Below are 19,138 nucleotides of genomic sequence, written 5' to 3' on the forward strand. Positions count from 1 at the left end.
GAGAGCAAGATGTGTGATCAGAGATGACAGAGACTGGTGGCTACAAGGAGAAGGTCCAGACTGAAGGAAGTCTGGACAGAGCCAGTGAACCTAACATGTTTTCCAAAGGTTCAGCTTATGGAGAAGAACATCTTTATCTCCTGTTTCCAGCCGCACCGACCCCACATCCTCCCTACGGTTTCTCTCAACTCTGACAAACACACATTTACTTAAAAAAAACAAACAAGATATCTGTAGGCTTTATTTCACTCCTCCTGTGACAAACACTATTTGATTACAGACAGATCCATGAAGCAGGACCACATCTCTCCAGAGCTCCATACAGCTGATTATGTCTTAATAATATTGAAAAACAATATCAAACCTTCAATAGGGATTACTGAACTATACGCTTTTAGAATACGATTTATTCAAATTAATTTCACCATACAGGAAGCGGTAGAAACTTTTTTAAGTAGCTACAGAACATAAACAAATGACAGAATGTGGTTTAACTGGAGCTATGTTTAAGCCCTAGTGGGCGTTCTATCGTTTTCTGCTCTTATCAACGAGTTGAAAGGTTTTAATGCGGAGAGCTTAAAGTAGGGGAACGAGTAAATGAGTGGACATTTTAACCCCAAGTTCCACCTTTCTACCCTGTTGTGCTGCTTGGCACAGTCGTGCCATTTGTATTCAATTCAGGTTCCACCCAGGTCTCTTCTGATACAGAAGACATCTACATTTCTTTATCCGTCAGATTATTAAACTGACAATACAGGGATGCAACTCAAGAGGCAGAAGTTGCACCCAGTGCCCCTCCCTATTCTTTAACAAAACAAAACCCAACAGTCTTAACATACAAAGACAAAATAAAACCTCAAAATACCACTCTAGGAGTTTATAAGGTCATTTTTGGAAAGTTCAGTTCAAATCCAGAAAGGAAAAAAAAAAGGCTTGGGCCCCCAATCTAGGTGTTACATCACCACCACAGCAAATAATAATTAGAAACAACTTCATTGAGTGTTTTCTTACCTCTGTTCACAGTTATTTACACAGTAACGACAGCCAGCCTTGCATGCTGTTCAAACCCCCACAAAACAGGTGACAGCAGTCCAGTGGAGCAAAAACTCCCTTCTATCTTCACTAAATCAACCAACACGACAAAACGGGATGGACTGTTTGTTTAACCACACGAGACTTAACGGCGAGCTCACAGAACAGAAGTGATGACAAACAACTGATTCAGGCGTTAGTTCTATCACATTTAGATTACGGTGCAGTCATCTGGTCCAATACAACACAAAGTCATTTGAACAAGCTACAAGTAGCCCAAAATAAAGCAGCTCGTATAGCTCTGAATTGGCCATATAGAACGAGTGGCACGTCAATGCATAATCTACAAAATCTGGTTAAATGTTAAAAGTAAAGCCGGGCATACACTTTGCGATTATCGGCTCGTTTTGAGCCGATTTTCCAGTCGTGCAACTTTTTTTTGATCATGCCCGATTTTGACCCAATCGTTGCTCGTGCCTCGTGCAGTATACATGGGGTAACGACGAGAGATTAACACCTCACGACGAGCTCCCGATCAGGAATCGTGAGGTCGCAAGAAAATCAAGCATGTTTGAAATCCTGGTCGCTCCTCGTGAAGGCATCGCACAGTTGAAGCAGTGTTACGACCCGATTTGCCTCATCCTTTCAAAGAGAGCTTTTTTAATATATATATATAAAAAAAAAATTATAAAAAAATAAAGGATCCCATAACCTTTGATCGGGTGGGCAGGACGTACGTTTGGGTTGGAACAGCCTACTCCTGCCCCAAAATCGGCCTCGAGTTCCAGTAACAGAGGTCCGACGGGAGGATTATGATCGTATAGTGTGAGCAGACGGAGCATCCGAGCATCGGGTCGTACAGTGTGAGACCATAAATCGTGGGCTCTGAACTTTTGAACTCCGCGATCTAGTCGTGCAGTGTGAGATGGGGCAGTCTCATACGATTTAAAATATCGCACAGTGTATTCCCGGCTTAAGTTACATTACTCACTTGTATCCTTCATAAAAAATATTATTACAAATAAAATCCCAGAAGTACTCTATAATAAATTAACATTCTTTTCTGATGAACATCAACATCGATTTCGGCCTTCGTGCAGAACAAATGTAATAGAGAAAAGGAACAGTTCACTACAGCGCAATGGTGGCATGGAATTTATTACCAAGCTTTTTAATTTCAAATAATAATAGAAGTTGCTTTAACAAGAAATTGAACATGTATTTGTTTACATATGGGATACCTTGAAGACAATTATGTTAATTGCTTCTCTGGTGAATTGAGTTGAGTTATCTGAGATCCCAAAAGGTAAGGAGAGTTTTGTTTTGTCTCTCCACTTTTTTTCTTGTATTTTTATTTAAGTATTGGTTTATTTTTCTTCAACCAAGAAGTAAATAATAGAGCTGCTGTATGAAAGGATTGTTAGTACGAATGTTATGGAAGTGTTTTGTCTGTAATATGTGTCTTAAGATGAAAATATTGTTTGAAAATGTAATATTAGGACCCCAGGAAGAATAGCTACTGCATATTTGCTGTATCTAATGGTGGATCCAAATAAACAAACAAACAAACAAACAGATCCTCTCTACTGACTCTCCACGACAGACTGATGGTCAGGTCAAACCTGAGCTGATTTGTAGGGTCAGGATTAGACGACAGGAGCGATCTGACTGTGTGTCTGAGTGATAAACAGTAGAGCAATAATGCTGCTACGAGATATCAAGATTAGGTGTCCTGTCATTCAAAATTCTTAGTATCAAAACAATTTGACTGACACCAAAAAGGCCTTGATCTTAAACACCCAACCCTCCGCAGTTCACATTAAGTTGGCATCCTTTTAAAAGACAGCTCTGATGTCATATTTTTCTGAAATATTATGGTAAATGGTAAATGGCTGTACTCCTACAGCCCCAAAGCGCTTTACACTGCAAACATTCACCCACACACGCACACATTCACACACCGGTTGTCGGCGGATAACATTATGTATCTGAACACCGTTCACCTGGTTTCTTCTTTACTTTCTACACTCACAACTACAAACAAGTGCTGTGGATCCACTGTAAGGCACACTCGGTATACAGGAGGTCATCCAACACATCAGCCCAAAGGCAAAAGGTGTAATATTACAAAATCCAAAAACAACTCTAGCATCGAAGTGACTTCAGGCTTCGGTTTCATGGTAATTTCAAGTCATTTTAATGAGTTTACCATCAGTTGAACACCAGGCAACAATCAACTGCAGAGCATGTCTGAAAGCAGAAACCAATGCTCTCCAGGAAGAACCTTTCTGAACATGTATAACTTAGAAAAGCCCTCCTCGATGAGCCATAAAGTTGTGAGAAAAAGGTTTCACAGATGACACAAAACAGGACATTCTGGTTTGAATAAGAAGTATTGTGTTTGGATTAAATCAGTATAACTTTATCTCAGTTGAGAAAAACATCCAGGCCTTTGGATCATGATCAAGTTTTGCTTTCTAGCATCTCAGCCAGAAAAACCCCGTGTTCAATTATGAAACAATCAATTCTGAATTGAAAAACACTGAACCATGTTTGCAAATCACCAAGTAAAAGTTCAGACCTTAATCCAGGAGAAATGCTCTGGGAGAACCTTACATTTTCTTTTTTTTTTTTTTTTTTTTTTTTTTCACCTTGTCTGCACACATATTATTGATTGATACCATGACGGTAGAAACCAACAGTGTATATATGTGCATTATTACTATATGTAATATATACATATATATACGCACACATATACGTACACATACATAAATATACACATACAAACCCAGTGTTTTTTTTTTTTTTTTTTTTTTTTTTTTTTGGGGGGGGGGGAGGGGGTGGGGGGGGGGGGGTGACGACATCCACTGCCAATCCAGGAAGCAGGAACACACGGAGACACACGTCAAGCACTGGAAATCTGCAACAAAAAACCACAAACAAAGCACGAAACCGGCACGGAGCCAACCAAAACAATAACAGCAATCGACCTAAATCTTGAGATCTGATCGCAGTCTGAGCTAAGCTATCGCTACCGCTACCTAAACCCAAAAACTAGAGAGCCAGCATGCAGGTGAACAAGCCAGTGTGTATGTCTATGTGTGTGTGTGTGTATGTATATGATCATGCGTGTGTGTGTGTGTGTGTGTGTGTGTGTGTGTGTGTGTGTGTGTGTGTGTGTGTGTGCATGTGACTAAATGACTATATGTGTGTATGTGTGTGTGTGTGTGTGTGTGTGTGTGTGTGTGTGTGTGTGTGTGTGTGTGTGTAATAAACCAAACAAAGCTCCACCTGAAGTGTATCTATAGTGGGGGAGGGGGGGGAGCGACCCCGCCACCCGCGAGACCAGAGGCCGACAAGGAAGAGCCCGGAACCCAGGCCACCGGCAAACCCCACAGAGGGGAGAAGTAGGAGGGAGGCAACCCACCGCCTGCGAGGCCCCCCCCCCGCCCGGCGGCGGCCGAGGGGGCCCGCGGGCGGGGCCCCCACGGCGCGGAAAGAAGCAGCCAGGGACCCCGCGGCGGCGGACCGCGACCCAGGCAATCCCCGGCCACCCGGTCCGGGCCGGACACGCGGCCAGGAGGCCCTCACCCTTCAGGCCAACGACCCCCACCCGGCAGGGGGCCAGCCTGCCCGGAGAGACAGAGCCGCCCCGGCCGCCGACGCGGGCAGGCGCACCCGTCCCCCACGAAAGTGGCCCTCCAAGACCAGAGGGGCGCCCCGCCGTAGAGGCAGCGGGGGGGACCGGAGACGGGCCCGGAGAGAGGGAACCCCCCAACAAGGCGACACCCGCGCAGGTTCGACAACGGAGGGCCCCAGACCCAGGCATCCCATTCATTCATCCATTCACCTATCCGATACCTATACTAATAATAATATAATATACTATACATAATAATAATAATAATAAAAGAACCTTACATTTTCAAATACTGTTGTACAAATTTATGAACACCAAGTAAATCTAAGAGTTATTTGCATAGCTGTGGTGAGCAACATTGTTGTCATGTATGATATAGCCTTAGCATGGAAGCATGTAGAGGTTGAATAGTAGTGGTCCAAGAATAGACCCCTGAGGGACTCCACATGTCAAGGAAATAAGATGAGACTTATTCTCAACTAGGGCTGAACGATTTTTGAAAATAATCTAATTGCGATTTTTTTCCTCAATATTGCGATTGCGATTTAATATGCGATTATTTTTTTCAAGGTCCTGTTCTCATGTTTTTTTCAACTACACAAGCAATAAATCAGTCTGTTTTATAATAAACAATGCCAGATTTATTTAAAGCACAGATTACAACAATAAAGAAAACAAATTTGTGCCTTTACCTCTTTAACACGTCTACACATGGGTCGTTCTCTCTGAACCCAATCCGGGTTAAACTTTAGCCAAAACGAGGCGTAGTTTAATAGAAAAACACAGAAAAACTCCCACAGGGAACAAAAAACCTTCCTCACAGGCAGTACTCGAGTTGTAAAAAAAAAAAAAAATCAGGGGGGATGGTGGATTTTATCATATGGGGATAGATAATTTGTGCTGATTACAAATAATAAAATATATAACAAATAATAGCACTGACCTGCAGAAATACTGCAGGAATGACATAGCAGCAGTTAAATGCAGCCTTCTGTAAGCTTTAAATATCCACTGGGCTTACATCAAATACATCAAAACACAACAATAAAAAACACTTTTCTGAACTTATCAATATGACTCTGTCCTTCACAGGATAAGTAAAATGGATCACTGCAAAAACTCAAAATCTTAACAAGAATATTTGTCTTATTTCTAGTTAAAATGTCTCATTTTAGTAAAAAGAAATCTCATTACACAACAAGACTCATCACTGGAAAAAACAACAATTTTCACCTGTTTCAAGTAGATTTTCACTTGAAATAAGTAGAAAAATCTGCCAGTGGGACAAGATTTTTTTGCTTGTAATAAGAAGATAAATCTTGTCCCATTGGCAGATTTTCCTACTTATTTCAGGTGAAAATGTACTTGAAACAGGTGAAAATTGTCAAATAAGTTATTTTTCTGGTGTTATTTTTCTGGTGATGACTCTAAATGTTGAAATAGCAGTAAAACCACATTCATTGATGAAATGACATAAGGGATGGAAAGGAGGGATGGCAGTTTTACAGGGGGGATGATTTGGACCGTTTGTATTTCAGGGGGGGGGTGATTTTGACCGTTTTTATTTCGGGGGGGGGGGGGATTTTGACCGTTTTTTATTTCATCCCTCCTCAACTTTAGTACTGCTCACAGGGAACTCAGAACTTCTTCATAAATAACTCAAAAATCACAGAGAAAAAAAACCACCAGCAAACTAACAAACAAACCAATAAAGCTCACAGAGTTAACAAAACGAACCAGAAATGAACAACTCACAGCCGCTCTTTAACTTCTCCTGATGAGCTGAAAGGGCTGCAGCTGGTTTAAGGCTGATTTATGGTTCCGCGTTACACCAACGCAGAGCCTACGCCGTAAGGTACGCGGTACGCGCATCGTACGGTGCGCGTCGCCGCGTAACTTACGGCGTAAGCTCTGCGTCGATTTAACGCGGAACCATAAATCAGGCTTCACAGCGCAACTGTCCGCCCGGCTCGTGCTCGGCGCCGCGCGCAGCTCCTCGCCACGCCGACTCCGCGTTCATATATTTAATACATTTATAAAGCCCATATATTTATAAACCCCTGCCTGGCCGAGCCCTAACCCTGAGGCCACGGTAGATACAGTAGGTTACAGGCGGACACGCGGCACGGTTGACTTTTTTTCTCTGCCGGCAACGTGACCAGATCACGTGACCAGATCACGTGACTGGTCAAATCGCAGCCTTTGCGGTTAGAAAATCTCGTTTTATCACATCGCGATATTATCGCAAATGCAATTAATCGTTCAGCCCTATTCTCAACCCATTGAAACAACCCGCTGCCCTCAAAACATGATCGGAACCAACTGGACCTGAAGATCTCATGGTCTACAGTATCAAAGGCTTAACTAAGATCCAGCTGCACAAAAATTGATGTTTTACTTGAATCAGTGTTCAGATAAATGTAATATAAAGAACTTTTTCAGTGCTGTCTCCGTTCTGGGATTTTGTCTGAAGCCAGACTGAAATCTGTCTAAGAGACAATATGCATTTAAGAAGTTGGAACTCGTTGGCAACAATACATATAGTAAATGTTCCAGATCTTAGGTTAAAAATCAGGCTGATGAGTTATGGAGTTGTGAGCACAGACTTACCCCGATGACTGGATGTCCACCAGTAGATGCCTTGATAGATCCTCTGCTGCCTTCCGTCTCATAGTGGGCCCTGTGGTAGGACTTAGGCTGGACCTCCACTTTTAGCTCAATATGCTCAAACTGGTTTGGCAGAGGCCAGTCCAGAGGAGGCGGAGACAAGGTCCTGAGACACAGACAAAAGACGCATAATGATTGGATCCTTCATAAAATGAAAACAAAGAAAAGGATAACATTAACAATTCAGTTCAATTCCAAAAATACTTCATTAATCCCCCATCACAAGAGGTCAGTAGTCGACCATCGTAACTAAAGGAATATTCCTAACTTCCTCAACAGGGAAATCTTTACCTATAATCTTACAGATTAACCCAAACAGGGACCTGGTTTGACAACTGAGGCTCTGCCTTGGGGAGCAGGAAACTCTCAAATGTTTAAATTACGTTGGTCGTGTAATAGAGTGTCGTTTTAATGTTTTCCTGTGAGAATGAAGCTCTTCTAACTCCAAATTCAGAGTAGAGTCATGAAGACAGAGCCTCTCTGTCTAACTAGGTATGCTGGCGCTCCAACAGCAACTGCTGGGACAACATAAGTCATTTCAACAGTCCTGCAAAACAGTTAACAAGACCACAGACTAGTGTTTCACCTCACTTTGAGACAAACATCTCATGTAGGGAGTTGTACTAAAATGTTGTATATACATTGAAAAACATCTCTCGAATCAGACCATTTCTCGTGCTGACCAGCACGAATGATGATGCTTACCTGAACAAACTAATAATGCCATACTTTTATATGATTAATGTGAAATTATGTTACATGCGTACACACTGAGAGCAAAACCCCTGTTATAAGCATTCATAGAGGTTGGTTGTTGGTTTTCCCTTTGATTTATTCACTTATAAGACAAGACAAGGCCTCAAACCAGGGTACTTGTCTGAAATGTTGAAATTTATAAGTGTTGAAAGCCTTTTAGATCCTACTGTTCTTCTGTTTTAAGTGTTCCACAAAGCAGAGCAAAAACATTTGATGAAGATGCTTTCAGGTGTCAGAACTCAAACTTACAGAAGACACGAGAGCAGCTGAAAACATTTCTACTTGCTTATCTGTGGAAAGTCTTAGCTGGTGACACCGTAGGCTGCAGCGCGGCTCATGGTGCCTCCTCGGAAACTAAAAATGTCACCAGACGGAGAACGACTGGTGGATTTTACTAAAAAGCTTTTTGATTCGGAGGTGAATTCTGTGCTGGTTTTACCAACTTATTTTATAAAGTTACATAAGTGTTTGCACATCTCTGTTAAACACACAAAGGATACCTCATACTGCTGCACCTTTCAGTTCTCTAATTGTATATATGTTAATAAGTGCCTACATTTGTTTATTTACTACATTTGTTTATATACTTTACTGTTTGCTATTTTTATATCTGGGTACAGCGAGCGAAACAACCGTTGTCAAATTCCCTGTTGGACAATATTCAAACTTGGCCAATAAAGATGATTCTGATTTGTTTCAGGTTAAGTTTTCTTTTTCTACAGAATAATGAATAAAAGAAAAAATAGAAAAAGGTTTGTACAAGACTATCTCAGAAAATTTGAATATTGTGATAAAGTCCTTTATTTTCTGTAATACAATTAAAAAAAAACTAAAATGTCACATTCTGGATTCATTAAAAATCAACTGAAATATTGCAAGCCTTTTATTATTTTAATATTGCTGATTATGGCTTACAGCTTAAGATTAAGATTCCCAGAATATTCTAATTTTTAGAGATAGGATATTTGAGTTTTCTTAAGCTGTAAGCCATGATCAGCAATATTAAAATAATAAAAGGCTTGCAATATTTCAGTTGATTTGTAATTAATCCAGAATGTATGACATTTTTGCATTACAGAAAATAAAGGACTTTATCACAATATTCTAATTTTCTGAGACAGTCCTGTATGTGGATTTTGTCACCTTTGGACAGAACTTGTATATGAAAGTCTGCTTTTAATGAGGAACATTTTACAAATGTCAGCGAATCAGGTTATTGATTACTGATAATAATGCCAACCTGAACAACGGAGGGTTTCCAAGTTTGGGTTTGTTCCAGCTGAAGTGGGAAGGAACCTGAAGGAAGAGCTCAGCCAGGCCGTCTTGTTCCCGTCCTTCTTCTCCGGGAGAATCCTGGTAGGTTTCCAGGTTGGGGTCTCCCTGACCGGTGGAGATGCCCAGCTTGCTTCCTGACGTCCTCCTGGTCTTGGAAGGGACATCGAGCTCCTGGTTCCCAGAAATCAGAAGGGGTCCGAGGGTACCGATGATGTTCCCGGCCCAGGTGTCGTCCGTCACGCTGCCCCGCGGGGAGGTTCCCGGGGTGGGACTGGCCGAGTGGTGAGGGGAGGGGGAGCGGGCGTGGGGGTCGGCGCTGGAGTGCCGTCTCTTCCCGCAAGGAGAGGTTGGTCGGGACGACGGCCTGAGAGAAAACACCAAGAACTGCATGGCTTAACAATGTCAATCCACTGTTGCATCAATTAAAGATAAATAAATAAATAAATAGGCCTTTACCTCGGTTTATACTTCTAACACTGTCTTGGGTTTTATGTATGAAATTAAATAGAAATCGATTCAGTTTTGATATTTGTGTGTTTTACTTGTAGCTTTCATTAGTTATTCATTCTTTTTAATAAAAATGCGTAAAAAAAATGTATGACTGGCTCGTCATTAAAACTTTGAATCAAACTGTTTAGAACGGATGAAAGAACTGCATGATTTTATCTTAAAACCGATGCAGCACACAGGATCAACATTTTCAAAGGTTTTCCTTTTAACAATGTACAGGACTGTCTCAGAAAATTAGAATATTGTGATAAAGTTCTTTATTTTCTGTAATGCAATTAAAAAAAACTAAAATGTCATACATTCTGGATTCATTACAAATCAACTGAAATATTGCAAGCCTTTTATTACCGGTATTTTAATATTGCTGATTATGGCCTACAGTTTAAGATTAAGATTCACAGAATATTCTAATTTTTAGAGATAGGATATTTGAGTTTTCTTAAGCTGTAAGCCATGATCAGCAATATTAAAATAATAAAAGGCTTGCAATATTTCAGTTGATTTGTAATGAATCCAGAATGTATGACATTTTTGTATTACAGAAAATAAAGGACTTTATCACAATATTCTAATTTTCTGAGACAGTCCTGTAAATACACAGGAACTGAGACAGAAATGTACAATGCATATGAAGGTTAAACCTATCAAATGGTTTGTATTTCATATTTCTTGGTTTTCAGAGTCTGTTTTCCACGAAACATTTGCTGAAGATAAGAATTCTAATCACTTAAAAAACTGCTCTGCTGAGGTCATAACTTCTATTTCAGACCCTTTCTCGGCACATAAACCCAAAACTATGCAGCCAGCAGGTTTAAGGTCAGCATTATTTATATGAAAGAACAACAATCTCATATTACAAATGTGATGATAAATATAAAGAAGAAAAAGACAGCACATAAAAAGAAAACTATTACTTTGTAAACTGTTTTTATCTTCTCAGCTATAAATGTCACATCTTTAACAAGTTAATGTAATTTGAGAAATAGATGTTGCATAGAAAGCAGTGGAAAGTTTCCAACAGCAAAGCTAGTGGTATTTAAAAGTGAAACTGGCAACTTCTCAGATCTATTCATATGCATGTTTCTGATCCAATCTGATCCAGAATGTGAGGCGAGAGCACACGAACGTGCGCAGAAGCAAAGGTCAGAGCAGAACCTGTTTTTGGTAGTTTTAGTTTTATGATCTTTATGATTTATGATCATTAATATGGGAAATAATGGTGGAATTACGCTACAAAAAAACATTATACATATATACAGTGGGGCAAAAAAGTATTTAGTCAGCCACCAATTGTGCAAGTTCTCCCACTTAAAAAGATGAGAGAGGCCTGTAATTTTCATCATAGGTAACTTCAACTATGAGAAACAGAATGGGGGGAAAGAATCCAGGAAATCACATTGTAGGATTTTTACTGAATTAATTGGTAAATTCCTCTGTAAAAAGTATTTGGTCACCTACAAACAAGCAAGATTTCTGGCTTTAACAGACCTGTAACTTCTTCTTTAAGAGGCTCCTCTGTCCTCCACTCGTTACCTGTATTAATGCACCTGTTTTGACTGGTTATTATCAGTATAAAAGACACCAGTTTTAACTGGTTATCAGTATAAAATACACCTGTTTTAACTGGTTATCAGTATAAAAGACACCTGTCCACGACCTCAAACAGTCACACTCCCAACTCCACTATGGCCAAGACCAAAGAGCATCAAAGGACGTGAGAAACTAAATTGTAGACCTGCACCAGCTGGGAAGACTGAATCTGCAACAGGTAACAGCTTGGTGTGAAGAAATCAACTGTGGGAGCAATAATTAGAAAATGGAAGACATACAAGACACTGATAATCTCCCTCCATCTGGGGCTCCAAGATCTCACCCCGGGGGGTAAAAATGATCACAAGAACGGTGAGTAAAGATCCCAGAACCACACGGGGACCTAGTGAATGACCTGCAGAGAGCTGGGACCAGAGTAACAAAGAACCATCAGTAACTCACTACGGCCAGGGACTCAGATCCTGCAGGGACAGACATGTCCCCCTGCTGAAGACAGGACATGTCCAGGTCTGAAGTTTGCTAGAGAGCATTTGGATGATGCAGAAGAGGACTGGGAGAATGTTATATGGTCAGATGAAACCAACATAGAACTTTTTGGTAGAAACACAACTTGTTTGGAGGAGAAAGAAAGCTGAGTTGCATCCAAAGAACACCAAACCTACTGTGAAGCATGGGGGTGGAAACATCATGCTCTGGGGATGTTTTTCTGCAAAGGGACCAGGATGACTGATCCGTGTGAGGGAAAGAATGAATGGGGCCATGTATGGTGGGATTTAGAGTGAAAACCTCCTTCATCAGCAGGACATTGAAGATAAAACGTGTCTGGGTCTTTCGGCAGGACAATGATCCAAACACATCGCCCCGGCAACGAAGGAGTGGCTTCGTAAGAAACATTTCAAGGTCCCGGAGTGACCTAGCCAGTCTCCAGATCTCAACCCCATAGAAAATCTTTGGAGGGAGATGAAAGTCTGTGTTGCCCAGAGACAACCCCAAAACATCACTGCTCTAGAGGAGATCTGCATGGAGGAACGGACCAGAATACCAGCAACAGTGTAGAAAACCTTGTGAAGACTTACAGAAACTGTTTGACCTCTGTCAAGTATTTGAACTAACTTTTGTTATTGACCAAATACTTATTTTCCACTTTAATTTGCAAATACATTCTTTAAAAAAAAAAAGATTATTATTTTTTTATTTTTTATTTTGTCTCTCATACTTGATTTACCTGCGATGAAAATTACAGGCCTCTCAGATCTTTTTAAGTGGGAGAACTTGCACAACTGGTGTCTGACTAAATACCTTTTTGCCCCAATGTAAACATATACATACATACCTATGCGTATATATACACATATATTCAAAGCAGATCTAAAGAAAGGCTCGTCTGTAGTTGGTGATTGTAAAGAAAGGTTTAGTTAAGGCAAAACATTTAGCACTACCGTTTGCTATGCTTTTCTATTTCATATTTACATTTAACAAATATGCTTTTTTAATTAAGTACCTTGTTTTAATTCTGCATGTGTGACATGCACTCTTTTATAATCTACTGCATTCATTTATTTGAAAATATCTTTGTTAAAATATTCTATTCAAGAGTTATATACTGTACATGCTGGCTCTGAATACCAATTAATTTTCCATCTATAAACATGCAAAATAAACAAAAAGCATGTTGATCTTGACCTGAGGTGCTGGGTCAATATGCACGACTAATTTTTACAGTATTTCTACGTCTCACTTCAATACAATCTCTGCCGAGAGTCGTGCAGCACGATAGCGTCTCAGCAGCTGCAGGTAATAAAAACTTCAAAAGTTTGGGAGCATTTTAGCCTCGATACGGAGAATAAAAAGATGACTTGCGAGGTTTGCAAAGCTGACCTTACTTTTCACAGGAGCACGTCGGTAATGCATTTGAAGAGAAAGCACGTCGGAGTGTTGAACAAAACGGACTCGCCTTGGTAAGATATTAAGCCTATTTTCATTTGTTAAATTAATTTGTTTCATTCGTTAACTTTGTTTATTTCATGTTATTTATTAGTGTTATTTGAGCCACTCACAGCTACTCTCGTTGCTATAACCTCAATCATAATTGATGCTGCGCGAAAGGAGAAAAAGCTTGTGTGATGACAATGATGCATCTAACTTTCGGTCAGGTGACTATGAACTGTCAATTATCCATCAAACTCCACAATTACCATGTTAACATTAAATCAGATTTGTCTGGACATTTCTCTTGCGGGACGGGAGAAGACACTAAATCAATGCATCTCTAATACTGTGCGGCAGGAATTCTCCGAGTTTTGCGGAAGCAGGCGGGAGTGTAACACACAGGTTGCGGGAGCGGGCGGTAATGGTCAGAAATTCAGCGGGAGGAGGGGATGAAGAAAACAGTCCCGCTATATCAGGGCTCTAGTGCATCTTTCTGGTCTTCATTCTCATTTGCCACATAATTAAAGCAACCTCATACTAAATTAAAAAAAAATGTACTAATTATCCGATTAGTCGACTAATCGTTTTGATAGTCGGTGACTAGTCGACTATTAAAATAGTTGTTAGTTGCAGCCCTATTGCAGGACCTACATCCTTACATGAATAAGTCTACCAGTTAAACATTTATGGTGAAACGTACCTGGAGTTGGGCCGGCGGTTGAGCCAGCTGTCCTCTGTGACGCTGGTGCGAGGAGAGTGACAAGGAGACTGACGGGGCGACTGACGGGGCGACTGAAGGGGAGACAGCGCCGGGCTGAACGTTGAAGGGTACTGGTACTTCTGCTGCCACAGCTCTACCCCAAACGCCCCCCCTCCACAGCCCGGAGACCCTACAGGTGATTCCAGGGGGGAACCCAGAGCCAGGAGGGAAGCGTCGTGTAGCTCCGCCTCCACGTCGTCGTAATTCTGGCAGAAGGACTCGCAGGACGACAGGTCTGACATCCAGCTCCTGGAGGACAGACTGCTGCAGGGACTCGGGCAAAGGGCCGTTTCTCTGTAGCACGGGTCCATGGGGAGGTAGAGCTGGTCTCTGGGCCAGGATGGATCCGGGTACCCGCCCTCGGCACCGCCCACGGCCACCACGTCATGGCTGCTGCCGGGCTCTAGGTGATTGTTATGAGCAATGGATGTGATCTGGATGCTGGGGCAGTCAAAGGCTCTGGGGGGTCCGTGAGGGCCACCGTAACCCTGGTGGGATTGGTAGCCGGCATGGTGGTAGCCATCTGGGGGGAAACATGGAGAGTAACTCTGCAGCTCCTGGCTCAAGAGCTGCTCGGCCAGGGCCTGTGTGCTGGAGGGAGGCGCCTTCACATCCAGAACTGGAGCTGTCAAATGGAAGAGATGAACAAACAATGTAAAAATCAAATGAGGGATCATTTGCTTTGCAAATACAAATAGTTCATTTATTTTTGTTTTTAGTGCGAGCAGAAGTCCTTCAGCAGCAGAGTGCATAAGATCATTTTCATAATCCTGCTCTACTCAGTGTGTTTTGTGGTACAGGGTTTTCATAGATTGAACAATGAATCTAAAACAATGGCTGAAACATAAATCCCATGTCTGAAAGGGGAACTAGTGGTTGAAATATATGTAAATATTATGTGTCAAAAGATTTTCAATTCAATTTTATTGTATAGCGTCTAATACAACAAAAGTTGTCTCTGGACGGTTTCCAGAGACCCAGAACATGAACATAAACCCCTGAGCCATTATTACATAAACAATGGCAGGTAAAAACTCCCCTAGTGGGAGAAAAGCCTTAAGCCAAACAGTGGCAAGAAAAACTCCCCTTTAGGAGGAAAGAAACCTGGACCAGGACCTGGATCATAAGGGGGGACCCTCCTGCCGAAGACAAGGGTGAAAATATGGATCATCCAAAAAGTTCAAATAGTCCTTCACAAGTCTGCTTAATTTCTTTCAGGTTTCCTTCAAATACCTTTAGTTAATTCTATCAAACATAAATGTAACACAGATGTTACCCAGCCTGCAGGTGAGCTATTCATCTTTATGTTTGTGTTGTGATTTAAGTAATTTTTTTATCAAAGTTGCTTTGTGAAACTAAACAAGGGAAAAGGCTATTGTATAGCTGCACCACATATTTTCCAGGTTCAGTGTTGTGGGCATCAGCATGGCAGAGTGCTACAGATCTCCCTACCCCATTCCCGACAGGGAGGCGTTCCCTGACCAGCTGCCTCCTGACCTTCTCCACAACAGGGCATCCCTAAAACACCTCCCCAGGTAAGGCTTCAAGCAGGCATCCCACAAAGATGAGTTCAGTGACTACGTTTATGCAGTCAAAATTCGGGTTATTGCTAATATTCCTGTTACTGAAACATTGGGAATATTCCGTTTACATGCGTGAGCAAACAGGGTTATCCCTGTATACATGGTAATAATCATTTGGGATATCTGGATCAAACCAGTGACGCACGGAGAACATCATGACGCAATTCCCGTCATTTCTGCTTCTTCTTCCTGTATCCAAATTCAAAACAAATGCTGCTTCGCGCAACTTTTCACTCACTTTCTTTTAAATCTCACTATCCCGGTACTTTCTACCGTCTACAAATGCCAAAATGTTCATATCCTTCATTACATTTATGAAGTGATTAGTCTCCTCCTGGTCTTGTGTTTCTCCGTGTTTAGAAGAACTTCCTGGACTCAAAAGACCAGGATTCCTTGCGAACAGAGCATGCTCATAAAAACAAATTCCTGTTCCTTCTGATGGGGATATTCTGTTTGGCGTTTACATGACCCAATATTCGGCTTTTAAAAGGAGTAACCCACGGGTCATATTCAGGTTTTTAAAAAACCCGAATATGAGCAAATTCGGGTTATTCAATAAGGGTTATTGGTGTTTACATGGCCGTGCAAATTCGGGTTATTGCCAATATTCGGGTTTTAAAAGGGTTATTGACTGCATGGAAACACAGTGAATGTCCCTTGAGCAGACTGAAATCAAGGCCTCACCCTGGAGCCAGGCCTGGGGGTTAATAGTTTGAGGGACAAACAACTGCCCCAGCTGGAAGACGGGCTACTCTACACCCTGAGCTGCTGCAGGCCCCGTCCCAGCCAGGGCACGACTGAAAAAGAGATTTCATCCCCAAGGAGTCTCATTTCCTGTTTAAACAAAGTTTAAAGACAAATTCAAGAAAAGAAGAAGAGAAAAAGAGGAAGCACTAATAAAGCACTAATAAAGAAAGTAGAGAAAGAAACCTGAAACAATATACTCCGTGTGTCTCTCGTAGTTTATGCTCTAAAGCACAAATCAATGTGTGTGTAATGAAGCCACATTGTTTTTGATATTCCTGTTTGTGTGAAATCAAGTTTAATGAATGCCGACACAGAAATCTGCAGAGGGGGGACCAGAGAATGCCCCCCCGCTGAGGGGCCCTGGAATACACCAGAGGACTCCTCTCCACCATCACCTTGTGCATGCTTAAGATCAAACTGAATAAAAGATTCAAAGTAATGTACCAGTTTCCTCTGCTAAACTGATCTGAGAAAAGAAACCATGAAGTGAGTATAAATATAATAATAATAATAACATATCACCACACCTTTTATCTATTATTTAGTCCTCACACCTTCTATCCATTTAAAGTAATGTTATAGAGGGTATGCACTGACGTCACTTTCCCACTGGACCACGACCTGGCAAAAATGGCTGCAACTAATAGGGGAAACTGTGGAGAAGACGGGATAACAGCCAATTATCAGCTTAAATTAAAGGCAGTTGGACTTGACAGTGACCCGTACAGTTACCCCAAGAACCAGTGGTCCATGGACATTAATATTTGGTACAGTTACCAAGAACCAGTGGTCCATGGACATTAATATTTGGCCACGAATCCAGTTTCCTGATATTTATATGTACTTAATTTCTACGGCAGGGAAATACATGAAGCAAAGCTTGAAGGCATACAAAAGTCTTGACGCTTGGTCCCACTTCAAGGCAGGATTTGTTGGTGAAATTAAAGTGATGAGGACACCGAACTTTATGAAATCCACGTTTCGGTGCAGTTGTTTCTGCTAATTGCAGTGATCCATTTGTCTCTCTTAAGCTTATTTTTCAGCAGTCTGTAAAACGATAACTCAGATTTCTTGCTAAATCTATAAGTAGAAGCTGACATTTAGAGCACAACAGCTATTTCCCATTTTAGATGTTTTCGAGTGCCCAAACTGAAAGTTTATGCTTCCACTCAGTCTTTCTGCCACTCAGTGGGCGTAACCCGCTGTGAAGTTGCATCCGTGACGTCATGCGCATTCCCTCTATTGGCCAGTTACATGATGTCTTAATTCGGAATTAATTATTCCGAATTAAATAATTCCGAAAGTAACTATTTTCCTTTGAGTTTACATAGAAATAGTAATTCCGAATTGAGGTTTACATGGAAAACACGTTTGATCGGCTTTATCCAATTCCTCTTAAGGTCTGGGGGTTGGGAAGGTTCTGATTGGATAGGGGCGGACCGGAAGTTACGTCTACCAGAAGAAAAACAAAGCTGTTACAGCTTTAGCTGCTACAACTTTGAAAAGCTCACAATTTTTATGTTTCCTGCCATCTGTTCTTTTAATTATTTCTATTTATTAAATAAATGGTCTCTGCTCTTGACCAGCGTTTACTGCGTGCTGCCATCTTGAAACTTTGTTTGGAAAACCAGCCCAGCGCGGAATATAAGCGCCATGGAGACAGACGGGCGAGAGAACGAGCAGAAAGAAAGACCGGAATTAATTTAAAGAGGAATGACAGTATACATGATCGCGGAATTATTCTATTCAGATTTAAAATCGGAATAAACCAGCCACTTACGTCGGAATTAAGTTTAATTCGGAATGGCCATTTTCATTTGGAATTAGGTGTTTACATGGTCATTTTTACTCATTTTAAAATCAGATTTAATTTTAATTCTGAATTAAAGAGGAATTAAACTTCCCATGTAAACACACTCATTGAGGGTTAAAACTCTAAAGATCAACAGCTGCACGATCGGTCTCCACAGCAACACTGAACATCATAGTACACACTTAACTAAATATGGTGACAGATTATATACAACAGTTCAGTAAATTAATTCACACAGCTGCAAATGATCATCACCATTACTATGAATTCCTCTCTCGCTCTCGATATCTATATACATGCAAATCCGGTGTCAAAGCACCAACTGTGATCTGCTTCAGTACTTGCTGTTTTTATATAAATAACCCTCTATGTGGTGCACAAGTAAGAAATGATGCAACCTTCACCCCTTGTCTTTAGGTCAGAGGAAAGGGGGGAGGAAGGGAAGAGAAAAGAGGAGGACATGATACCGTCCCGCCATCTGGGTGCCACAGAGCAGTTAGAAAAATCAGGAAGTAAAACCTGCCAACAGACAGGGTGCATGACACGCATGTCTGCACTGTGTCTAAAAAACAAGCAGCAGAGACAGATGTGCAGCACCTGTCTACCAACACGTACATCATTTATTCATGTGTCCCTCCTTCCATTTCACTGGACTATTGTTATATGTCCTTCCTCATGATGGAGTCTCTATTTTGTTAAAGGATGGTCATGACTGATAATTGTTGGGTCTTTAAAGCATTACGTTTTTGAGTCTTCTTCATTGGATTATACATTCAAGAGGTTTGCGATTCTTCTTATAAATATGTTTTCATCAAATGCACATAATGGTTCTTAAAGCCCGAGGCTTCAAACCCAAAGATTTCACTTTATCA

The 19,138-nt window shown here is 41.2% G+C and overlaps 1 protein-coding gene across 1 annotated transcript in view; it reads right to left on the bottom strand.

The window, feature by feature from the left end:
* Positions 1–19,138, bottom strand: part of LOC133444438 (nuclear factor of activated T-cells, cytoplasmic 3-like) — a 44,238-nt gene that overhangs the window by 19,819 nt on the left and 5,281 nt on the right. The window contains exons 2-4 of the mRNA XM_061722228.1: positions 14,064–14,748; positions 9,339–9,737; positions 7,286–7,448 (exon numbers count right to left, since the gene is read on the bottom strand). Coding sequence (XP_061578212.1) covers positions 7,286–7,448; positions 9,339–9,737; positions 14,064–14,748 — 1,247 coding nt within the window. The remainder of the gene's footprint in view (positions 1–7,285; positions 7,449–9,338; positions 9,738–14,063; positions 14,749–19,138) is intronic.

The sequence above is a fragment of the Cololabis saira genome, chromosome 5 (genome assembly GCF_033807715.1).
Source record: "Cololabis saira isolate AMF1-May2022 chromosome 5, fColSai1.1, whole genome shotgun sequence".
NCBI classification, from domain to species: domain Eukaryota; kingdom Metazoa; phylum Chordata; class Actinopteri; order Beloniformes; family Belonidae; genus Cololabis; species Cololabis saira.